Raw genomic sequence first — 26282 nt, forward strand, 5'->3', positions numbered from 1 at the left:
AATGATCTCTCGGACTCTCTGGAAAATCCTCTATTTCTCTTTGCCGATGACTCCACCCTCTGCCGTACCATCTGTCATCCCTCAGACCGGCAAGCAGCAGCTTCTTCGCTCACTGCAGATCTGGATAAAATCACAAACTGGTCCAACACGTGGAACATGTCTTTCAATCCACACAAATCTCACACTCTCACTATGTCTCTTCAAAAGGACCGTTTACAAAACCCCCCCATCCACTTTCTCAACAATCCTCTGGAAGAAGTCTTTTCTTTCAAGCTTCTGGGTCTCACTATCTGCCATGACCTTTCCTGGGAAAGTCACATTTCCAACCTTGCCTCAAAAGCCAGTCGCCGACTGGGAATCCTCCGTCGTGCAAAGTCCTTCCTCGGCCCTCTTGAGCTCCTGACCACTTACAAAGCTTTTGTCTGTAGCCTGATGGAGTACTGCTCTCCCCCTCTGGGCTGGTGCTCCTGCCTCCCACCTTTCTCGACTTCACGCTGTCGAAACCAGGGCTTTTAAGATCATTGGCATCTCCCGCAATGAAGCTGAGTCTTTGGGCCTCTCACTCAATCACCGCAGGTTGGTCGGTGGTCTTTCTGTCTTCTACCGACTCCTCTCCAGCCTTGCCCCCCCTGCTCTCTCTGCGATTTGTCCCAACCACATTTCCACAGGGCGCTCAAGGTCCGCCAACAACCCCCTTCTGGTAAAACTACCAAAATCACGAATCACTGCTCATCTTCACTCTTTCATTCCTCTTTTTTCCCGCCTTTGGAATAAACTTCCTCACTCTATTCTTTCCCATTCTTCCCTCCAGGCTTTCAAAACAGCTGTTCACCACCACCTCTTATCTTCCCCCATCCAAATCCTCGATCTTTTCTACCCCCGATAATCCACCCAAGCCCACTTCCTTCAATTCTCCTGCTTTCCTTCCTGAAAGTCCCTGTAATGTCCATCTTCTCCTCGCCATGTTCCCCGTCCCATCCCCATCCCTCTCCCTTCCACAGTTCACCTGTGTCTGTTCCCCAATGTTTTGTCCCTTCCACTCCCGCCCCTCTTGTCTCATGCCTCCTTGCTGTGAGTTGTGTGTTAGCTCTCATACGAGCCTCGACCAAGGTATACAAAAAAAAAAAAAAAAAAAAAAAAAAAAGGTTGGTAGTGGGCTTAATACGCCCGATAATTAATCGGAACCATCAAGGTCGACGATAACACCGCTCGGTTATCCCGATAGTACGGAACGGGTCGCTTAAGTGGCCCGTGTCCGGAGTCGACCTGCGGCGAGGTGCGATCTTCCGGTCTACCCTCCGTGTGGGTACTTAGGTAGGTCGGATTTGGCGAACAACCCTATCCCACGCGGGGGGCCGATTGGCACGATCGTGGTGAGGCCGAAAGGCCCACCCGTGACTAGTTCCCGGTGGTAGTCTGAGAGGGTCACGACAGAATTGTCCGTCCGGTGGGCGACGTGCTGCGATTCGAGTTACGTGGCCACTCCACGCCGGCGGGCGCGAATTCGCAACAATATTGTCATGTCATGCACGCTCTGATCCTTTCAATGACCTAATCTAACATCTTATTAAGTATTCAAGAGAGCCACTTGTCGAGCACTGTGTCAGCTGATTGGCCTTCTTCACTGTCTGCAGTAGTTTCCTCAAGTCCTTGTTGATATGGGGACTCTCAGTATGGCCTGAAGCTCTGCACACTCTCTTCTATGCTGTCTCACATGGGTTTGAATTCCAACCCAGCTGTCATCCCGGTGCTTCACAGGCAGTGTGATTCACCATTGTGTGCCACTTCGTGGAGGGATGTTAAGCTGACATCTCATCTGCCAGCATTAGATGGTGGAATTAAAAAAATCCCACAGTGTGCTTCATGAAGAGTCGGTCAGCTATCGGTGGCACCCTAAACAAACTACAAATTCCTGCCTTAAGCCTTTTTTTTTGTATACATTATCGAGGCTCGTATAAGAGCTAAACTTCGTGGAATATCAGGTCTGTTCAGACATTTCGTGAACATCTTGGACCAAGCTTCCCCCAGCCAACCCCACAATAACGTGGGAATAATTGTGACCATTAAACAATAAAGGTATTAACAAACCATTGTCCACATGGTGCACATGTCCACATGATACCCTTGTCCCCCAACCTCCCTAAACCAACCCCCCACCCCCGCATGCAGCGGGTGTACGAGTGTGGGTAAAAATAGCAAAACCACGCTTCACCTCCACTCATTCGTTCTTTTTTCCCTCCTGTGGAACCAATTTCCACATCGTCTTCATTCTCATTCTTCCTTCCAGGTCTTCACAACAGCTGTTCACTACCATCACAGATTGTCCCCAAAGCAAAACGATGATCTTTTCTATCCTCGTTAACCTCTCCCCAGTCCCTCCTTCCAATTTTCCAGTTTTCCCTCCTTGGAGTTTCCTTCTGTGTCCATCTTTTCCACCCCATGCATGCGTGCTTTGCGTTCTGTTATTGTCTGTTCCGTTCTGATTCCTTCAATGTACTCTTTCATGAGCCTCGACGGTGTATACAAAAAAAGTCAATATTTCCTGAACAAATTGCAACAAAATTCATGTTATTGTCAATCTAAGTTCAGAAAATCCAGGTGATATTGTGTTTTCAGTCATTCCTTCATTATTGCATGTATGATATTACCAAGAAGTTTGTTTTCAGAAAGTGCTGAATCTCACATTTCATCTCTTTCTGACAGTTTCCATGGTTTCACTGAACACCAAGTTGTCCTGTGCCTGAAGCGCAAAGCGGGTTAAGCAATTGGCTCACTCTGTCTGCCTACAGACATCAGTCTATGATGGAGCAAGTACTTAATTTCAATTGAATTTTATATTTTGAACACTGTAGAACATGAAACTGATGACGAATCCGAACATAAAAATTATGTAACACATACAAGGAAAATAAGGGCTGATTCCAATTACCCAGCTTGCGGTTCATGGCATCCGGCTGGGAACCAACTGTGCCAAACCACAACACAACCACACGATTCTCTATAAACCCCTCATTTTAACGGATGAACGTCATCATTTTAGATGAAGCTATTTATTGTAGTATTTTACTCCTACTTATTACTTACTTCCTTACCATTATTGTATCTCAGGCCACAGCAAAACCTCGCAATTTCTTCCTGTCCATTGGAAACTTTTCCATTTTCTTTCACTTCCATCCCATTGATTTACTTCTGCTTGGACAGTCTTCCTCCAAGTTTCTCTTGTTTGTCAACTCTGTCTTTTCCCTCTTGGTCCAGAACATAAGCTGTGCTGTGCTTAAACTCCCATTAAAACATGTCTGTTGTTACCTTCAATGCAAAGGTCTTCCCATGAGATGCAATACAGGTATTCGGCTTGCAAAGGAAAACCACAAGTTGTTACTTCTTTCATACTTAAATGACAAGCATGTATGCCATATGCGAACCAGCAAACCACCGGCGTTATCGATGAAAACAGCTGCAAATTTTAAAGGTAAAATGAATGGACAAAACCTTGTGTTTCAATTAAATTTGCATGCATAAACAGTATTTTCCTTCTGGTATATTCTTGAGGTTCTCATTAGTAAATACAAAATGAAATTGCAGCATTTGCTTTGAAATCACAATTTCGTTTTCAGGATCTATCTGGGCATCAAATTATACATTTTTGTCACAATTTTCAGCATTTTTTTTTCTCTATATGCAGTGCCCTGTCAACATAAAATGAATACTGATGTCAAACAAACTTTATTATGGAAGGAAGCATCTTACCATTCTACCAGCAGGGCATTTTGTTGTATGGAACACAATTACAGCAGGAAGATTGTGCCGCATTCCACACGTCCTGAATCGGCTCTGACTGGAAGAGATGGAGTGAGCTGCAGTTGCTTGTCTGGCCACCACCGAGTTCTGACATGAACGCCATTGCCTCCATCTGGGAACGTGGATGGGGAGCTGTGAAAAGCTGACCTATGCCAAGTAATACACACGAGTTGCAACAAAATTTGCTCAACATTTTGCAAAATCGAGATCAGGATGCAATGCAGATCATTGTCCTTCATGGGTTCAAACACTCTATGGTACCAAAGGGCATGCTACCAGATACGAATGTATGCAATCCATCTGATTGTGTTTAGATTACACTTTGTTAAAATATTGTTTGTTTACATTTAGGGGTGTTCATTTTATTCTAGTTGTCAGTTGTCCCAGTTAGCCGGCACGAGCCTGCAAGTCATTTCCATCACAACTGCAGAGGTCAGTTGAGTCGGTGGTTCTGGGTAGGGTCTTGGCCTTTGATCTCCACTATACCTTCCTCATTGGACCCGTTGAGGCACCAAGATCTATGCTGTTTAAGCACCACCGCCCCTTACCAATCGGGCCGAGCAAGCCAGTGGACGACTGGTGCTGACCAGGGGTGCAGCATTGATTGCTAACTGGGTGTTAATTGACTATGTCAAGAAAACGATAACTACCAGAATTCACCTTAGACCAGGTACAGGGGGTCCCCGCTACAAGTCTCCCCGCCGTCCGTAGTTTTGCATATACAAGTCCAGAAGTTAGTTCGGAACATTTTCATTATACGTCCAACAATTCCACGCACTAACCTCCATTGGATCACCTCCAACCTCCATTGAACAAAGGCAAATGGCATGGGGGAAGGAAACAAGAAGCAATCGCAATAATAACTAGAAAGAGCAATCGGAGATTGCAGATCCTCACCAGAACTTGTTTTGTGTGGTGTATTTTGTGTGGCATTTGGGTACAAGGAAATCTGAAAACCCACTCTTTGGGAGTAACTCTCCCACGGATGGATGGATGCAAGTCAGGAAGGTTGAGCACAGTCTTGTCCCAAGTACAAGGAGGCCTCAAAAGAGTGATCGCGTATTATAGCCGGGCCATGAGTTGGCTGGAGCGGAATTATTGTGTAACACCCAAAGAGCTATTGGCTCTGCTGACTGCACTGACTCATTTTCACTCCTATTTATACGGGAGACAATTCGATGTAAAAACAGACCATTCCTTCTTTCAATAGCTCCTATGCTTCAAGAAACCCAAGGGTCAAATTGCAAGGTGATTGAAAAAATTGTGGTAGTACAATTTCAATATGGCCCTCAGAGACAGAAAGGCTTGTAGAAATGCCGATGTGCTTTCTTGACATTCTTACTTGGAAGAACACAGCAAATTCTGCACCTGGCAAAAAGAAAGAGAACAATTTTTTTTTAAACTCTCCAAAAGTCTTAGTCCGTGCAACACAAGAGGCAAAGCCAACCTTGCCACTAACTACAAAGGAGGAATTTTGGACATTGGACTGGAGCAGCCCAGCGCAAAGATTCTGTGCTGGGACCACTGCACGATTGGCTGGGGATGGGTATGAGACCCAGAGGTTGCACCATGGGGCCATGAGTGAAGGCCTATTGGGCATAGTCACAAGCATTGGCAATGCATCAGGACATCCTGTATAGAAAGTGGGTAAAGGTTCCTTCCGATTCAACTTATTAGTTTGTGATACTCCTTGATGCATACAAGAACATCATACTTACAACACGTGCATGGTACCCATACCGACAGACATTTTGGCAGGACAAAAACAACTGCCAAAGTCTGGAGGTGGTTTTATTGGGTGAATTTGGGCTGAGTCATCCAAAATTGGTGCAGTGTATGAGGTTTGTGCCATCAAAAAGGGACCAACAAAGAGGATGAAGCCCCCCCTAAAACTATCACGTGGGGGTGGGGGCCCTGTGAGCAGGTGGCAATGGATATTTTAGGCCTATTTTCCCACATCTGCCAAGGGAATAAGTACGTCCTCGTCATCATGGACTAATTTCCCAAGTGGTTTGAGACCTTTTCCCTCCCCACTCAGCAAGTAAGTGTGGTAGCACAAGCTTTCATACAAGGCTTTGTATCCTGGCCTGGAATCCCTGAAGAGCTGCACACTGACGAGGGTCAAAATTTTGAGAGTCAATTAGCAAAAGAAGTATGTAGACTCATTGATTATGAAAACTTGGTTGACCCCACTACTAAGGCCAGTCTGATGGGATGGTGGAAAGGTTCAACAGTATTTTATTGCAACAATTGGCATTATTTACTACCACCCATCAGGATAATTGGGATGACCACCTCTCCCTTCTATTAATGGACCTCCCAGCATGATACCACCTCATGCACTCCCCTCGCTTCTTATTTACGGGAGGGAAATACGGTCCTCAATGGGTTTATTATGTGGCAGACGACCAGAGGTAGAGGAGGAAGGACACCCACATCACCTGGAGGACAGCATGGAAGGGGTCAATGCATTCAGGTGCCGCCAACTCCATCCATCAACTCCATCATAATTTTTTCAAGAATTTTAGAAAAAATTGTTAAAAATGAAATTGGCCAGTAATTGCAAACCTCTTGAGAGTTGCCCTTTTTTCGAATAGGAACAATTTTGGCAATATTCATTTTGTCAGGTACAACTCCAGAGGTGAGACAAATTAGATATACTGTATGTATTAACAGAACTATATCTCCAGGAAGTGTATGTTTAACCAGGACATTATCATTCCATCATGACCTGTGTTCTTTTTTAATTTTTTTTGAAGTGACTTCCAATATCTTTAATGTCATCTGCATCAGTTGGAAAAAAAAAGAAAAGAATTTGTATTGGGATGTTTCTCCAAGAAACCAGTAAAAATTATGTTTGGAACAGGAATACTCTTGGCTAAATTTTGTCCAATATCTTCAAAATTATCATTAAAATGTTCGACAATAACATTTTTATCCTCAACTTAAACATTATTTATCTTAAATTGTTTAACATTTCGTTTGTTCAACTGTCTCCTCTCTGGCCTCACCCCCCCCCCTTTCTCTGTCTACTATCTATCCCATCCATATTTCTGCAGGGCGCTCAAGGTCCCCCAACGACCCCCTTCTGGTAAAACTACCAAAATCAAGAATCACTGCTCACCTTCATTCTTTCATTCCTCTTTTTCCCCACCTTTGGAATAAACTCCCACACACTCTTCAATCCCACTCTTCCCTCCGCGTCTTCAAAACAGCTGTTCACCACCACCTCTTGTCTTCCCCCATCCAAAACCATGATCTTTTCTTCCCCCATCCAAAACCATGATCTTTTCTACCCCCATTAATCCACCGCAAACCCACCTCCATCAAATTCCCTGCTTTCCTTTCTGAAAGTCCCTGTAGTGTCCATCTTGTTTTCCCCATGTACCCCACCCCATCCCGCTCCCTTCCACAGATCTCCTCATGTGTTTATTCCCCACTGTTTTGTACTTCCCTCTCCCGTTCCTCTTGTCTCCTGCTGCCCTTGTTATACGTTCTGTGTGTTCGCTCTTATATGAGCCTTTACATTGCCCATATAAAATATAAAAACCTGAAGTATCTTTCTTACTCATAACTCCATTTACGATTTTCCAAGTACCCTAAATGTAATTTTTATTCTCACATGTCTGCTTCGAGAAATAATCTCTTTCAACACGTCTTAAAAGTTTTGTCAGTACATTTTTACAATTTGTGCATTTAAGCCACATTTGTTCAATGGGGTTTAATTTATACTTGTAATATAACTTATTTTCTATTTATTGATCTCAATAAGGATTTGGTGATCCATGGAGATCTTGGAAGTTTCCTATAATTTGAGTATTTCAATATCTATAAAGGGATTGTTTCATCATAAATTTAAGTTAATATTTCCATAAACTTATCAAGAGTTATTACTATCTTTCAGAACTAAGACCTCAAACCAATCAATTATACTTCGATTTTTTTGAATTTATTAACATTTTCAGAAGTCAACTTGCGAGTTATTTCACTAATCATAGATTTATGGCAAGAAACTAAATCAGGTATTTGGGTAAAGAATGGAAAATGGTTCGTAATGTCTGATCGGAAAATTCCTGCTTGAGGAAGTGGATAAACATTAGTCAAAATATTATCAATCAATGTAGCCGATTGTTCATTTATTCTTGTTGGTCTGCCTCTAATTGAAATCAATGAAGTTGCCAATGCCATGTCCATAAACTCTTGTGAAGAAGAATTTTCGCTACAATGAAGAAAGTCAATATTAAAATCACCCATCAAAATGCAGTGTTTGTCTGGAAATATAGGATTTGATAAGAGAATTTGAAATTCTTCTCAGAATTTATTTGGATTTGAGCCTCATGGACTGTAGATAACACCAATCAATATTCCTTTCTTCTTTTTTTATTTTTTCCAGGATTAAGGATTCCTATAAAAATCGTTTCTAGTCCAGGAGTCATGTAATTTAATTCGGAAAGTATCTTACAATCATCATTTCAAGAAACGAACAATGCAACTTCACCTCCTCCAGTTAGCCTATTATTTGTTATCGATTCAAAACCTGGCAATGATAAAAGAGAACATGGTTTATCATAGAGCCATATCTCCGAAAGACCAATCACAAAAAAAATTTTAGTTTATTTTTTCTAAAAGCAGGCTCAAATTTCCAAAATTTTTACTAATACTTCTTATGCTTACATGTAATAAAGAGAAAACATTTCGTTCATGGGATGTAAAAAAAATTTGAGAACTGATTCTCCATATGATATTGGATGTATGTATTTGATACTGTTTCATTTAGATCAAAAGTGTAATCAAATTCAGCCTGGTTATTATTATAAGATACAGCGATCTCATCATCAAATTTACAATTGACATGAGTTTTATCCAAGGTGGTATTTTGCATCACAAATTTGAAGCTCATCAGATTCCAATGAACTGAAAAGGAAAATATCAAAAATAAATTTGAAATATATTTAAATTGTGATGAACATTGTCAGTATTTGGAAGCCCTGAAGATAAGGAAAGAAGGGAAGAAATAAAAATGAAAGAAGAGGAAGAAAAAGAGAAGAGGAGAAATAACAGGGTAAGGGGAAAAAACATGAAACAATACAAAATACAGAGAAACATAATCACACAGAAAAGCATGTGGATTTAGCAAGAAAAAAAAAAGCAATACAAGAGTCACAGCTCGTCGTTGCTCTTAAAAGAAGTTTGTACTCAAAATTATTGTATTCTGAAGAAAGAAAGAAAAAAAAAAAAGGTTTTTTTTTTTTTTTTTTTAGAACCTAAGTATACATCTTGTCCAAGTGTTAATTCTGAACCATTCGCTAGTTTTATTTAATCTCTATTATAATACCAAGCTTGCACGCTAAAAACTCGGCTTGCTGTCACACGATCCCTATGAAACTGCTGTGGCACTTAGCGGACATGCCGACAATGTTTGGGAAGTCTTGGCGTTCCATAGTACCACTTGCATTTTGCACAATGTGTATTTTTGTCATCCCCCGTGTACGGTCTGTCGTCTGCTACCAGCTATGTTGTGCTGCTATCCCGTGCATGTGCACGGGTATCACTAGTATTATTGATTTAACACTAATCAAGAAAACTAAATTTTATGAACATTCAAAACTAGTGGAATATAGATCCAATTTGTCGAACAAATAGTGAAAAAGTATCACATTTGATAATCTGCTTAAGGTACGTGTGGTAAAAGGAGCACTCCTAGAGTTTCAAACTGATATACAGTTTCGTTACACTTTAATTGTCAGACATTCAATTAATCATTCCAGATCGCCCAGTTCACTGGAGGATCACTATGCTTTCTTGTTTGAAGGAAAACTTTAGTCCCGTTAACCCTAATTCGAGTTGATAGGTGTTGTTTCTTACGAAGACCGCAGGCGATTGCTGCAAGACGTCCCCTTTCTTCATTCTGGGAGGGAGGTAAGTGCAGACAGATATTTGCTCAGATACCGGCTGATTAATACCAGGGTCTCTCCTTTGCCGTGGCTGTTCAAAAGCACGAAGTACTCCTTCACGGTCCTGCATCCAGGCGAAGCCGACAATTATTGGGTCTGGAACATTTCTCGATGGTTCCCCTTCTCTCGATGAGCGGATGGTTCTCGATGGTTCCTCGTTGTATCTCCTGGGTCGAAAATGATGAGCATTTACAAGGGGGATTTTAGTAGCAACCTGTTGAGGGATCACAAGTAATTTTTCGAAAACCTTCACTGTCGTTTCATACACCTCATTGGATGCGGTCTGAACTCCATACAACCTCCAAAACCTCCATACACGTTTTGCTTCCTCAGATGTACTTCCTGTTGGAGAAGCTTGTCTTCAAAATCCGCTTGAAGATCCAATAAGTCTCCTTATTTTCAGCAATTCTTCTTTCTCAACGATAGTAAACCTTGCTGAGGTGTCTTCAACAGAATGCTCCAATCCAGCAACCACATGCTTTGTAGGAACCAAATCAATCTTCATTTGAGTTATCTCCGAGATAACATGGTCCAGCTTCCCGTTGAGTTTGAGTGAAAGATCAGCAAACATTTTCTGCATTTCTTTCATGCAGGATGAAAGCTTCCCTTGGGTCACAAATGTCCCAGAAACCTCTCCAATTGTCGGTGGATGGTCAGCAGCAGCTTCAGTGCCAATGGCTGCCACAAACGTCGTACCTCCCACATCCATCTCCATCCCAGCCAATAACACGAATACCTGATTTCTCTGGTTGTTGTTTTTTTCATCCTTTCTTCTGGTTTAGGCTCATCATAGAACCTTAAACGGTGTATATTACGCCATAAATATATAAATAGTAAAACTTGAATAGAGCCCGATGTGCCGCACCACGTTCACCAGTCCGCCATTACACCACCACCATTACTGATGGTTGTTGTTCATCAATTCATTTTAGGTTATCGTTCGATTCTGAATGGTCCAAAGCTCATTCCAAGAGATTAAAATTGCATACAATTCATTCTTGCTGAGATCACTGTTGACACATTTTGCCTAGCTATGCTCCTCTCGAGCTGAACAGCTGAAATTAGTATTTGCCTTCACAGGAGTGATCAGCTCATATCGACTCTCATATCATTGAACACCACCAGACAATGTGCATGGACAAAGTCATGGAACCTTTCATCGATCTAGCTGAGTAGTGTGAGAACAAAGATGTCTCTGGATACAAGTTAGTACAGTATTGGGAGCAAGCTTGTCAAAGATTACTGTCAGTGATCACTTTTAACACATTATTGTTCAGTAGACATCACTGATCATTCAAAAATGTACAGTTTGAATGTGTGATGAGGTCCAGTGCTCTTATTATGATTTGTGTGGTCTCCCTGTACCTCCCAAAAATGGAAAAAACACAGTATATGTCCATTTTTGTTGAATTTCAGCTTTGACATGAAATTGCATCTGTAGTATCTCCTCTACATTTAAGTCATAGCTCTCAGAGAAGTGTAGTTCCCGAGAGAAGCATAGTTCAAAGCAGCAGTGGCAGCTAAGCACTGAAACTAAACTTTGATTTTCTCGAAATCACGAAACTGGACACACTGTGTTGTTCCATTTTTGGGAAGAAGAACACAAGGGTTAACTCAGACCTCTATGCGGTGTGTAGAGAACTAGGGGGTCTGAATTAATTAGACTACCCAATGCCTGATCAACTTTAATTTTTTCAGGGTTGCACACCTGAAGCAATGCCTCAGAATATGATTTATTCAGCTTTCCTTCCATAGACCATCCCTGAGGGCTAAATGTGAGATTCTATTTGTGGAGACTATCAGTCTGAGTCTCTAACTGGAGAAGCTGCCCTCTAGCTTAGGCAAAGAGGGTGAAACTTCAGCTGGTGACAGCGATTTCCACCTGAACATGCCATCAAAGAAGATGCCAAAGTCCTTCCTTCAGGTGATGTATACAACAGCAATGATGTTTTGAAAGGAAATGAATGCCTTCAAAGGAATACAAACGACATGGCCACCTCCGTCAGCCAATCTTACGTTAGGATCGGTGGAAAAGTAAATTCATGTATTCATCGGAAGCTCATGTTGCTCATTCAGGATGTCCTCTATCTGCAGTCCAAAGGGGGGGGGGGGAATGCCTAAATTTCATGCATTGGGGCTGATCTTGAAGCATTTGACTGGAAGCTCCAAAATAGTGGATCTGGTCAGCAAACTCGGATACTGTGTATCAAACAGTACAGTGATTGCTCTAGAAGTTGCCCTTGCACAGGTGCAGCTGAATCAAGGTGTCAATGGCATTCTGAGAGGCTTCACAGAGAGGAAGATTACAATATTAGTGTGGGACAATATTGACTTTTCCGAAGAAACCTTGAGTGGAGCTGGTATGGTACTACACCTCACTCCAATGGAATAATCATTTAGTATTCTGAACTCTCAGTTGATGATGACAACAGCGTCTCCATGTAATGAAGGCAGCGGTCACTCGAGTCGGTACCATCTTCCATCTTCACCTACCATCGTGGCAAATATCAAGGCCCTCGGTTTTCAGATATCAGTGTGAACCTTCCCCGTTTTGAAGAAATTGAGAATAGCATCAAACATGGTGCAGATCTCAATACAATGAATGTGATGATGAGATTCCATGATCCAACAGTTTTGCTCAATTGGACTCAATTTAACACACTGTTACAAGCGACGAAACAAGTCACAACCTCTTCCATTGGATATCTACCAGACATTGAGGCATCACCGACAGAGCTCAACACTGTGTACACAATTCTGAATCAGAGCATTAAGATTGCCAACCAGCTCAAACTCGAGAGTATGTTCGTAGTATTCAATCCAGGAGAATTTCATACCAACATGAATTTCATGTCTATAATTGGGAAGCACTTCAATGATGCCAGATTGCATGACATAATTGTTGCATCTGGATAGGTGGCTCAAGGATCTGTGAATGGTGTGCTCAGTGGAAAATATTGCATAAAATAGTGTTTGTTTGAAGCATTCTAGCATCAACGATTTGAAACATTTGTTTATGAACTTCTTCCTGATGGGAAGCAATGGTTGGACCAGCTCTTGATCCATTCGTTGAATTCATACCCCTCAGCACTGTTTTGGGATCTACTGAATAGCTGGGAAGTTGAAGAGTTGATGAAATAGTACAAGGAATCCATTGCTCGGCAGAGAATGGCCAATGAGACGTTCGCTCTCTGGACTAGTTACCTGGAAATAGTCGGCCTCCTTCTGAATTTCATACATGCTACAAGAACTTCGGATTGGCAATGGCACCTAGCATCATTCCAGCTTATGATGGATGCCATAGTTTCATGCATATGATCAAACTCATTATGCTTGATGTCTCCCTGTGTACTGGCTTGAGATGATGAGGTGGAGTGAAACTCACCCTTCACTGTTCAGACCAAGCATGTGACTGGATAGTTCAGAGGCAGGTGTTTTATGGCTTCTCAGCCATTGTATTTAATCAGGCGATCGAGCAGACTATAAACAGGGACCCAAAAACCATGGGCGGCGTCGAAAGCTGTACCCTCAGCAGCGTTGCAGTGCACCAATGGAATTTTCAATTTTCAATTCGCTATCACTGGAATAGCAGCTAAAGTCTAACACTAACTCCACTTAACAGCACGATCCCTTTACCTTCTTTCACAATCCATGCCTGCTTTCTGCCCTTTTAAAGCTTCATTCCTTCCTGCCCAGCCTTATCTGGCTCAAGCAGCTGTGCTGCAATTGTAACCTAAAACAGCCAAGCAATATTCAGAGGGGGTCACCAACAGCGTAAGGTATGAATGAGAGAATGTAAACGTGATATCTTTTTTGTTCAAATGTTATCTTTTTCGATCATCACTTTTCGCTGAAAATTATATATTCAAAATGCTATATGTACACATGCCTGGTGTTGGTTTGGGATCCTCGTGTCTTGAGTTCAAATCCTGCTTGGCTGTTAGATTAATACCAGGTGGGGTTGACTCACCCTGTCATCCTTCTGACGTCAACAAAATGAATAGCAGCTTGCTGGGATGATTGAGTTATTTGAGTATCTTGTGTTGGAGTGGTGACCCATCCAGGATTTTGCCCAATCGCCCAGGAGAATGTTTTGGCAGCACCAACGCTCTGCACAGAGTATGGTCCCACTGGATGTAGTATATATTTATTTATTTATTTTTTACGTACAATACTCTTTACAAAGCGTTGGTGCTGCTGAAGCAGTTTCTTGGCAAAGGTAATACTGAGAGGTTTTCCCTTACATTTTCAGCGTTTGTTTGTCCGTGCTCTATCCTTTCAAATGCTGAGCTTCAAGCAAGGAAGCAGCACACAAACCATTTTAAAATTATTTGGTATAACTGGGCTCAGGTTTGAAACACCGCCCTTTCAGACATAGAAGGGACCATTATACTACTGAATGTGATTACATGAGTGTGTACATATACACAGTACTGAGCAAAAGTTTGGGTTATTCCAATGAAATTCATTTTTAAGGTAAAGTCATCAAATTATCAGTGATAACAGTCATGATGTGTTTATTATTGTGAATTAACATTCTTTACAAATACGTGTGAAACTAACTGCTTCAGTAAATAACAAGAACAGTGGCATTTTATAGTATCAGTCAATATTTTGTGAGTCTGCTCTTTGCCTTCTTGAGTGCCATCAATCTTTTACCCATGCTTCTTGTATATGACTGAATCACTCTTCCAGGAATATTTTGCCAAATATCCTGAAGTACATTCCACAGTTTTGTAAGTAAGGTTAGTTGGATTCCTTTTGTTCTTCTCTGTTTCCAGGTAGCTTCATCCCATATGGCCTCAATGGGACTCATGTTCAGACTCTGGGATGGTCATTCTAACATTTGGAGCATGGCAGCTGTAACTTTTTTGTCCAAATACTGTTTTACTACTGTATATTGGAAGTGTGTTTTGGATCATCACCTTGTTGGAAAGTGAATACTCTTCCGATTAAATGATTTACACAAGGAACTGCATGGTATTGCAGTGTCTGCTTGTACTTCTCTATTGTTAGTGTCCAATTGATTTTAACAGGTTTTCCTTTTCCAAAAGCTGAAATGTAACCCCAGACAGTCACAGAGCCTCCCCATAGTTTAACAGCGGGCTGCCAACATAGCGTGTCATAATGTTCTCCAGGTCTTCGGCATACGGCGTGTCTTATATCCAAAAAGTTCAAAAGTTGATTCATCAGACCAGAGGACCCGATTCCATTGTTCATTTGCCAAATCTTGGAAATTCCTTGCAAATTTCAGTCTTTTCATATTATTCTGTTGTCGCAGGAGTGGTTTCTTTGCTGCATCTCAACCATGGCGACCTGCTGCAATCATCCTTCTGCACACAGTGTTGGATGAGATGTTAATGTTCAGTCCTGCTCTCATTTCATTTGTCATCTGCTGACTTGATTTTCTTCTATCATGTAAGCCGAACAACTTCACATGCTTGTCTTTCCCTGGGGAAGTTGTTCTGGGTCTTCATGGCCTTTTCTTGTCTTGTACCGAGATAGTTTACTTCAAGTGTTGCGGAGTGTACCTCACACCATTATTGGAGATTTTCAGCTTTTCTGCTATTTTCTTCATAGGATGCCCTTCTTCTGGATCTTCAAACTGTTCTGTTGAAAGTTGCTTTCTTGATTGCCATTATTGACCCACTCATAGACATTCAAGTAAGGGAACAAGCTGATGAAAACTAATTTCTCATGTTCACCAATTCACAACTTTTGTTTTGGTTTCTTATAATTCACATTAGCATAACTTGTGTTGATTCAATAATTTATATTATTATTTACTGCATATTTTGTTTATGGTAAAGGGGATATTACTTGCATGTGATAATATAATACAGTATGTATAACAAAAATAAATATTTTTCAATTTCCTAATTTATTCCAGACAGTATATTTAAAGGTGATTGTGATATTAAATTGACTTGTACAGAAATTTGAATGATTATCGATGTATATTGCACACTTCTAACTTCTCTCAATTGTTTAATGGGGAATCGCACCACAAAAGTGAGAATAAAGCAAACCTTGGCACGGTGCTGCATATAACCCTAAATACTGTATACATACACCTATATGCACAAACACGTGTATGCGTGATTTCAAATTACAGTTACACGTACAAAATCAGTTACGAACTTCGATGTGATTTCCATCATTTTCGAGCTGTGTGTGCATCATTTCGTGATACTCCAAGACCATCTTCTGTCGCATTCCGACCGCAATTTCTCCAAATGCTGCTTGAATCTGCCCTTTCAGGTCTTGAATGTTTGCTGGCTGCGTCGCCTAAACCTTGCCCTTAAGAAAGCCCCATAAGAAGAAATCGCATGGGGTGAGGTCTGGCGAACAAGGGGGGCCAGGGTATATTAGGTAAACCACGACCCATCCAATGGTCAGAAAAAGTATTTTTGAGCCATTCGAGAACCTGGAGACCCCATTGGGATTGGGCACATGCAATTTCTTCTTGGGGGGCTTTCTTAAGGGCAAGGTTTAAGTAACTCAACCAGCGAACATTCAAGACCTGAAAGAGCGGATCCAAGCAGCTTTTGGAGAAATTACGGTCGGAATGCGACAGAAAATGGTCTTGAAGTATCACGAAAGGATGACAGTGACACACACTGCTCAAAAATATCACGTCAAAGTTCATAACTGGTGGTGGTCGTATGGCAGCTTAGCTGCCGGGGTAGCTATCATTTCTTGAAGCGCGACTGTCGCTGATGCAGTGCCCCTCTACCAGTACACACGCTGGAACTGGTACTCATTTCGCCGTCCTCGGAAGGATGACAGGCTGAGTCAACCCCCTGGTGTATTAATTCAGCGGCCGACGGGGCTTGAACTCAGGACCCTAGGATCCCAAGCCGCCACCCTAACCACTGAGCCAACACCAGGCTATCAGTTCTTAACTAATTTTGTCCCTTTCTGAATTGAATAAAATTTTTACCATAAAAACTTGAAATATGTATCGATATCCTGTAAATATTTTGTTGCTGAGCAACAGATTTGCATGGGTTCAAAACCAGGAATAGATACATAGCCCACCTTGTACATTTTAAAAGGAAAAAAGGTGCATCCAACTAAAAACACAAGTAGATCTACTTTGCTAATCCAGTAATAAACAAGGAAGAGCATATCCGGTCTCAGGCGACATTTCACCCATTTCCCAGCGAGCTTCCTCAGGCCAAAAGACCCCCGAGCCTCGGCACATGTCTGCTTTTATTACAGACGTGACAATTAATTTCCTGGACGAGTCAGACTCAAGCAATCAAGCAAATTTAATTTAAAAAAAAAACCTTTCTTGACATGACTCAAAGATTAAAATTCAAAACATTTCAAGATTCAAAATGCAGACTGGACTGGGAACTCTGGATTTCAAGGAATTATTTTCTGATTGTTCAGCAAGTGTACGTCATGCATCTTGCAACCATGTGAGGCAGTATATATTGCGTGATGTGCACTTCGCTGGACTGGAATTTCGTTGATATGCTGTTAAATATTTCTGACGAAATGGCGAGTTTCCGATGTAAGTTGAATGTAGTTGCTCTCTGATTTGACAATCTCATGCGTCACTGGCAATTGATTGGTTCCCAATGAAAGATTTTTCTTCTTTTCTGCAAAAAATTTGTGAAAGCATCTGAGTCATCAGATGACGACTCACGTAACAGATAAACTCCAATTGTTTGGGCCTTCTGAGAATCTACGATTCAGAAAAGAACTGAAGGTCCTATTTTTATGGACTTGCACCGGAGATGTCATCATGGTTACCCTTTGTAGCCGAAGACAGCCGTTCAGATGTGACATGAGAACAATCTGGTGGTGTGAATGTCTTTATGATAGAGGAACTGCTGACCCAAACAACCACACTCTGAGATCGCAAGCAGTGTGACATGGTACGAATTTGACATATCCATGAAGACCAGACCACTTGCTACCCTCTAGTTTTATGCAGGAATTTTGTAATTTGTTCAAGTTACCGGTCATAACTCGCCAACTCTTCAGGAAAGACACCACCATGGGATATTTAATGATCACCAACATCTCAAACAGACAGACGGGTCTTACAGCTTAACGTCCTTCCAATGGATGGCACACACATTAATGCATTGCCGCACAAATTGATGGCAAAACCAGGTTAAATACAGTGTAGCTCAAGAGCAAGTGTGCATACCTATAAAAAAAAACAATTGTATGAAGTTGTTGGGAAAATAAAGGCTCTCAGCACAGCATTTTAGCCATGGGATAAACTTGATTTTAAAAAGTAAACTTAACCTCTTCACCATTTTATGTGACAGTATTTTTGCCTTAGCACCTATATGATATACTAGGTGAATGCACCCGGCGTTGCCCGGGTTCTTTTTGAATGAATTTAATCTTCTGTACATAGGTCTAACGCGAGCCCAGTATCAGTTCCCTTTTGGGCCACGGCAGTCATAGGCTAAGGGGGTTAAAGAGGGGGAAACACCCCCCCCCCCCGGCCGAGGGGCCTCACCACCGAGCATATCACCTTCCTGGGGCCCATCCCGACATATTTTGTTTCAGAGGTTTCCTCCTATCTTTCACCGTTCAGGAGATCAGCGTGTGCAGACAAACAAACAAACAAACAAACCAAAACTTCAAATTATATATTCGAGATATATGTATATATATATATATATATATATATATATATATATATATATATATATATATATATATATATATATATATTTTTTTTTTTTTTAATAATTATTGGTGATTGTAGTGAAACACCTACTCTTAAAAATGGCCACTGGATCCGGGCGAGCGGCATGTTCTTTTACTCACTTTATATTGTTAGAGGTACCGGTAGTAATATAATGTATATGATTAAGAAGCAAAAAAAAACTAATTTCTCTCCTTTATTAATGTATGGTTACACAAAGTATAATTGATTCTTAACATGCTCAGTACAATTGGGATGAGCACAAAAATGTTACCTGTGATCGGGTTGCATGCGTAACCACCCGTTCCCATCCTCCTCCTCCTCTCCCCCCAAGTGAATAGAGAAAGGAGGGGTATTCACAGTGGCATTTGACATTACAATGATGTTCGTTATTCAGTTATCAATCAGTTTGGGCTGTTTGGTGTTGCCATCTGAGAACGTAACTCATGATGTTGGAATTCCAGATTCAGATCCCATATACTGAGTTGAATTGTCTGTTTTCCCCTGATGTCCTAATTATTCGTGTACCGTAAACTGACGTCCTCGTCGTATGTGTAACATGCTGTATATTCCAGCCTCTCCATATATAAACAGATTGTGTGTGTGTGTGTGTGTGTGTGTGTGTGTGTGTGTGTGTGTGTGTGTGTGTGTGTGTGTGTGTGTGTGTGTGTGTGTGTGTGTGTGTGTGTGTGTGTGTGTGTGTGTGTGTGAATACATTAGTCACAGTTACTCCACTTTGTTGCTGCGACACCACTTCCTAATCAGGTCAGGTATGGGAGCATGTGCCAGAACAGCGCGTCGCTGCGTCCACTTTCCGCCGGTTTCCACTTTGTTTTCACTGCCGGTACTCCAGGGGCCTCCGTCTGGCCATCCCCAAGGCAGATGCCAGGCCCATCCCCATCTCCTTGAGATGATGGTCAACCTGCTGCAACCATGAGGCACGTGTTCGGTCCACTGGCCTCCTCCACTCATGAGACTCCCTCGCTGAGAGAATCTGGTGAGCAGGATCAGCATCAGGAAAACGAGCCACATGTCCATACAGCCGCAACTGACGCTCACGGACTATGCAGGTAACAAATCTCATCCGAGTCTCTCTCAGCAACCGCTCGTTGGACACAAAATCCGACCAGCGATAGCCAAGGATTCTCCGAAGAGACCTGGTACCAAAGGAATTAAGTCTCCGTCTCAGATCCTTGGTCAGAGTCCAAGTCTCGCATCCATAGAGCAAGACTGGAAGTACCAAGGACCTGAAGACTCGGACTTTCGTCCTCCCGCACAGGTACTGGCAGCGCCACACCCCATGATCCAGTGAATCCATGACTCCCCAGGCCCGACCCAGACGTCTATTGACCTCTGACTCGCAGCCAGCAGAGACATGAATATCACTGCCAAGGTAAGTGAATCTCTCCACGACCTCAACATCCTCACCACAGACAGACAGGACAGCAGCATCCAAGATGTCACCGAAAGCCTGGATCTTTGTTTTGACCCAAGAAATCCATAATCCCAGCGGCTCAGACTCCTCATTCAGCATCTCGAAGGCCCCCAAGAGGATGTCTAAAGTCTCCACAAAGATGACTGCATCATCTGCAAAATCAAGGTCCGAGATCTTGACATTCCCAAACGATGCACCGCGACTTGATCTCTCCGACATCCTCCCTAAAATCCAGTCCATACAAGTGCTGAAAAGTGTGGGGGCCAGTACACACCCTGAGGAACTCCAGTAACAACTGGAAATAAGTCAGAGATGGTACCACCACACTTCACAGCACTCTCAGTACCAGAGTAGAGTTCAGACATCAGATCGATCAGTTTTGGTGGCACCCCACGAAGACCAAGAATCCTCCAGAGGGCATCCCGATTCACTGAATCGAACGCTTTGCAGAGATCAACATAAGCTGCAAGCAGCCCCTGCCGAAACTCTCGTCTGCGTTCGGTGAGGACACGAAGGGCAAGGATACGGTCAATCGTTGACCTCTTTGGTGTAAAGCCTGACTGCTCTGGACGCTGGTGCTCAAGCAGATGGTGGCGAACCCTATCAAGAATTATCCGAGCAAAGACCTTGCCCGGCACTGAGAGCAGCGTCACCCCTCGGTAGTTGTTGCAGTCTTGGCGATCACCCTTCCCTTTCCAGAGAGGAACAACAAGGCCCCTCTTCCAGTCAGTTGGGATGATGCCTGTGTTCCAGGCAGAGCACAAAACTGCATGCAACGACACGAGTGCAGCATTTCCACCAGCCTTGAGAAGTTCATCATGGATGCCACAGATCCCTGGAGCTTCGCCCCATTTCAACCGGTTCACCGCAGCCCGTGTTTCCACAAGCGAAGGTGGACCACAGTTGATTTGAGGGTCAGCAACAGGGATTGTAACACCATTGACGTCCAACTCGACAGTTGGGGGATCAGCCTGGTACAACCACTCAAAGTAACCGGCCCAGCGGGCCTTCACTTCAGACTCCTCTGTCAAGAGCCTACCACTCTCTGCTCGAACTGTAGTGCTCCGAGGGATGGGCTTGGATGAACGCAATGCGCGAATTCCCCTGTAAGTGGGACGAGAATTACCTGTCCACAGGTGATGCTCTACCCCCTCACAGATTCCTCGCACATAGGCCTCCTTGTCCACCCTCAGTGCACGTACAGTTTTACGCCTCAGCTCCCTGAACAGCTCAGCTCTGCCATTCAGCCTGGCCCTGCGACTCTGGTCAATGGTATCCAGTGTCCCTTGAGAGACAAAATTCTTCTTTACCCTGCGGTGAGCTCTAAGACATCCACCGGCAACATCAAGGACGGTGGTCTTGAAGGCACTCCACAACTCTTCAGGACCCCCCAAAGTACCCAGACCCCCAAGTGTCCACTCAGTCTGTTCGCAAACTCCTCAGCTACTCTCTCATCCCTGAGCTTGCCAACATCCAGCCTAGGCTGGGATGGTACCATTCTCCAGGATTTAAGGTGCAGCTTTAGAGTTGCTACAACAAGCCTGTGGTCAGTCTTGAGGAACTGATCACTCCGGTAGACCCTGCAGTTCTGGATCATCCTCCAGCGACCATCAATGAGGACATGGTCATTCTCCTTTGCCACACCGCCAGCGTTGGAATACCAAGTCCAGCGATGAGCTTGTGGGCGCTGAAACCATGAACCAACCACCCTAAGTCCTTGACTTCTTGCAAAGTCAAGGAACTTAGTGCTATTCTGGTTCATAGTTCCTGACCCATGGGGACCAACACACACCTCATAACCATCCCTATCAGTTCCAGTCGATGCATTGAAACCCCCAAGACTAGAAGTGTATCTCGTCTGGGGCACTGATCAACCACAGACTCGAGTGTGGCGTAGAATGCATCCTTCACGGTGAGATCACTCACCTCAGTCGGAGCATAAACAGAGACCAGGGAAATGACACCTAAGGAGTGACGAATCCTTAATCTCATAATACGCTCGTTGACCGGTGTTACCTCAATTATCATTGGGGTCAGCTTATTGGACACAGCTACAGCAACTCCTTGGGTATGGTAACCATCGGAGCGACCAGACCAATAGTAGGTGTAACCACCCACCATTATCTCGCCGCAATCCGGTCTCCGAAACTCAGAGAGAGCTGCAATCCCGATGTCCAAACGCTTGAGCTCAGATGATAACAGAGACAGGTGATCATCCTCTCTTAGGGATAGGACATTCCAGGCACCCACCCGAAGGGACCGCCTCAGGTTAACCCAAGGAGACCGCCGTCTGGTGGACGACACCTCAGCACCACTCCGACACACTCTCCCGCAATCTGACCCAGGGATGTTACCCCGTGGTTTCCCTCCTATCAAAGATTGGGGGTCCCGAAGGCTTTGCCCCAATCCCGTCATCCGGTGAGCTGCCCTGCGAAGGGAAGCTGCGCAGGAGGTACTCCCACAGAGTGGGTTTTCAGATTTTTTTGCGTTTTTGTGTTTTGCGGAATGAAGGGTTTTACCGTGGCCAGAGTGCAAATCCTGCCACCAACCTCCTTATAAGAAGTGACCCAACTGCAGGAGGACGTCCGCAGACACAGTTGGGCACTAGATATGGATGGCCGTTGGCTCACAAGGAGCTCCTCCACCCTTTGACATGTTTTGTTTTTAATCCTGCTGGGTGTCCATATCCAAACACCCTCCTCACCAAAAACCCTGGTGGGGGAGACGGTTTAGTCGCCGACAACCCGACCATGGAACAGGTTAGTACAGGTTTACATGGTACCGTATCAGGTCACAGATCGAACCTGACCTGCCACTCGAGGGAATAAAAATCATCGAGGGAATCATCCTAATCATCCTAAAAATCATAAAAAAATTCGGATCATTAGGATTAGGATCATAAAAATCATCCTAATCATCGAGGGAGTAAAAACACAAAATACATTTGTGATACGATTTGGACAAGAGCTATGGATCTATATTGTATAGAAGTAACACCACTTGTGTTTCTCCTTCCTTTAGAGAACTTTGAAGACGACACGGAGCCATGCAGGTAACCTCTATAGGCCTACATGAGAGATCGTTCTGTGTATTGCATCACTTTTATTTCTATTCTACTGTAGTTATACACAATATTGTTAATAAATAAATAAAATAACATTGGTATGTCTTTAACTATTGTGCTTATCTCATTCATGTTACTTTTTGAATGCCCTTCATATTATTGTAAGGTCGGGCAAGATACCCCCTTGGCTCTGTCACGGAAGGATTGATAAGATGGTCCCAAAGTATAACACATGAGAACAGTCAGGGGAATTGCCAAAAGCTGAGAGTATCGATCAAGGAGGTGAGGAAGGGCTTTTATAGAAGGTCCAGGTCGGAGTGGAGGAAGTAAAGGAACAGCGAGGATATCTAAGGGTAGATAAGGTTCTGAGTCCAGATAATATGCACCCGAGAGTATTGAGGGAAGTGGCTGAGCAGGTAAGTGAGATGTTAACGGATATTTTCAAGAGTTCACTGGAGTCAGGACAGGTACTGGAGGATTGGAGAGCAGCAAATGTAACAGCATTATTTAATAAAGGATCCAGAGAGAAGAATTTGGAAACTATGGACCTATTAGTTTCACTTCAGTTGTGGGGAAGGTGTTGGAGACGTTAATTAGAGACCAGATGAAGAACCATTCAAATAAATACAAGCTAATTAAAAGGTACATCTCATCTTACAAATCTTTTAGATTTCTATGAAGCAGTTTCTGATTGAGTGGATGGGGGAATAGTTGTGGACATAGTATATCTAGACTTTGAGAAGGCATTTGATGAGGTACCACATCGGAGGTTGTTTGCCAAAGTGAGGGCTTGTGGAGTGGATGGTCAGGTTGCTAATTGGATTGCAAATTGGATTAGGATAGGAAGCAAAGAGTGGCTGTGAGTGGGAGGATGTAAGTCGTGGGGGTACCTCAGGGATCAGTACTCGGTACCATTACTACTCATTATTTCTTTACATCAACGATTTGGATAGTGTGGTGAATAGTAGGCTTTCTAAATTGGCAGATGATACAGCACTTGGAGGTAAAGAAGAGAGGGTGGTGAACAGATTCAGGAAAGTCCAGATACATTCAGAGATTGCACAAAAGACTGGCAGATGCAATTTAAGATAAAGATGTGTAATGTTCTGGGATATGAGGAAGAATAATGAAAATAGAGATTACATGATGCAAGGGGCAATTTTGGAGCATGTCACGCAGGAGAAGGATCTGGGGGTGGCAATAGATACGGGAGGTAAGCAGGCAGCACAGTGCCAGGCAGCTGGAGGTAAGGCAAATAAGGTTTCAGGTTGTATTCAGAGGGGGATAAGTTATAAACCAAAGGAGGTGGTGTTAACTCTGTACAGGGATTTACTGTGGTCTCACCGAGAATATTGTGTTCTGTTTTGGTCACCACAACTTACGAAGGACATAGCTGCCATACAGAGGGTACAGCACAGGACTACTAGATTGATTCTGGGCCGAGCTGGACTCAGCGATGAGGAGCAGCTGATGGAGACGGGGCTTTATACACTAGAAAAGAGGCGGTCTTGAGGGGATATGATAGAGATGTGTAAGATGATGAAGGGTACAGACAAAATAAATGCCGAAAAGGTTTTCTGCAGAATAAACAGCAATAGGACCAGAGATCATAGTTTGAGAGTGCAGGAGAGGAGAGTTAGAACGACTTTAAGGCAAGTTGTTGAGTCAGAGAGGAGTTAATACATGGAATGGTCACCATGGAGAGATCAAACTGGGATTATACAGATATCTAGAGGCATTAGGGATGGAGGGTACATGGATATTGGCAGAAATGCATGGGCATGATGGAACTGATGGCCTGCTGCATCAAACTTCCTTGTATTTAACTTTGAGAAAGCTGAATCAGTGGTGACTTAAATTAAACTGCACCTTGAGAAGCTGGAAATGGATGTTTACCACCTGACATGTTTTGTCTCCATTCACCCAACCCTTAGTCTGATATCCATCAAGCCTTGGTAAATCAGCTCCACAGTCACCTTTCTGCTAACCAAGAGCCCCTGACCAATCACAGCCTGCAGACCAGTCCCGTCATGGCCAGGGCTACGATACCTCAAAATCATTACACGTTGCCTCGAGTCGTCCAGCCTCTGAAACCCATGTCTCGGAAAGGACGGAGTATGCCTGAGACCATGAGTAATAGCTGGATGGAAACAGAAACGACCACAGAAGACTTTGGAGGAGGACGAAAAGGTTATTGTCGTACTAAAACATTTGAAGAAAGCAGACAAAGTGAGATTACTGCTCCGTCTCTTCAATGTACCATGAAACGTTGTAAATTACCAACCCTGATTTTACCTCCACCTCGTAAACCATTCCGGCCACCTTGCGTGACGTTGCACGGTGCGCTGAACGTTTCGCAGAGAAGTCAATTCCATGCTCCCTCAAGTAAGTTCATAAAATATTATATGTCTGCATTTCAATCATCATTTGAAGCTCGACTCACTGGTTCAGTTTGATCGACTTTAAGGTGCTCGCTACAGGAGTATATCTATGTGAGAATCCGGTATGTATCTGGTTGCATATAAGCCATGCATTTTAACCTGGATTTGCTTTGCTGATGATATCTGAAGGCAGAAACAAGTGTCCAATACTGAACTTCCCCTTAGGGATTTCTGCATTTGGCAGGATCGATCTCCACAAAATATTGTGAATGGAGTATGTGCATGCCTTACCTTTGAGTTCTCTAGCTTGGGTGCGAATCTCGGCCCAGGTATAAACTGCCAAGCTGCTCTTTCACATGTACGGCGATGCATCAATGTGTGCACTATCTATTGGAAGGATGTTAAGTTGGAGGATCCATCTGCCAGCAGTGGTTGCTGATGAATATTAAATATCACATGGTGACTTTCGCCAAAAGTAGGAGAATTCTTGCCAGCACCCTGAACAAATTACAAATTCCTGTCCTGACTGATTGCTGGGAAGGCAATGGCAAACCTCCCAATGCATAACTCCTGCCCAGAAACTGCTCTGTTATGACTCCATAATTCACCCGCAAGTGTTTCCATCACTAATTTTGTCTCCAAAAGTTTCTTCAAAACCCACTGATCAGTTTCAACATACTGAGAACCTTCAGAGTTGCTAATGAGGGTGCTAACCCCTTCCCCTGCCAAGTATGGACGCTCTGCAAAAGAGTAAGGTATGATGATGATGATGATGATGATGATGATGATGATGATGATGATGATGATGATCAGGCTACAGTCCCAATAAGGACCAATGGGTGACTAATGTGGGACCATTTTCAGTTTTGCATTGCCATTTGTTTGGGAAGAGATGCAAAATTGACACAGACACAGACAATGGATCTTATTTCATAGATGAATATAATAAGGAGCCTTCTCTGTGTTATAC

General features: G+C 43.1%; 1 protein-coding gene across 7 annotated transcripts in view; it reads left to right on the forward strand.

Annotated features, from left to right (window-relative positions):
• Positions 1-876: 876 nt before the first annotated feature.
• LOC147022894 (uncharacterized) overlaps positions 877-26282 on the forward strand; it is a 36359-nt gene continuing 10953 nt past the window's right edge. Inside the window, exons 1-6 of one of the 7 annotated variants that reach the window (XM_085887827.1) lie at positions 882-3469; positions 3759-3954; positions 6858-6889; positions 15034-15170; positions 22889-22919; positions 24866-25316. In XM_085887827.1, the coding sequence (XP_085743953.1) occupies positions 22914-22919; positions 24866-25316 (457 nt within the window). In that variant the 5' untranslated portion in view covers positions 882-3469; positions 3759-3954; positions 6858-6889; positions 15034-15170; positions 22889-22913. The other 6 variants (XM_085887828.1, XM_085887830.1, XM_085887826.1 and 3 more) reach the window with 6 other exon arrangements.

The sequence above is a fragment of the Eptatretus burgeri genome, chromosome 7 (assembly GCF_056783735.1).
Source record: "Eptatretus burgeri isolate ZD-2024b chromosome 7, Ebu_testis_v1, whole genome shotgun sequence".
In the NCBI taxonomy this organism is placed as follows: domain Eukaryota; kingdom Metazoa; phylum Chordata; class Myxini; order Myxiniformes; family Myxinidae; genus Eptatretus; species Eptatretus burgeri.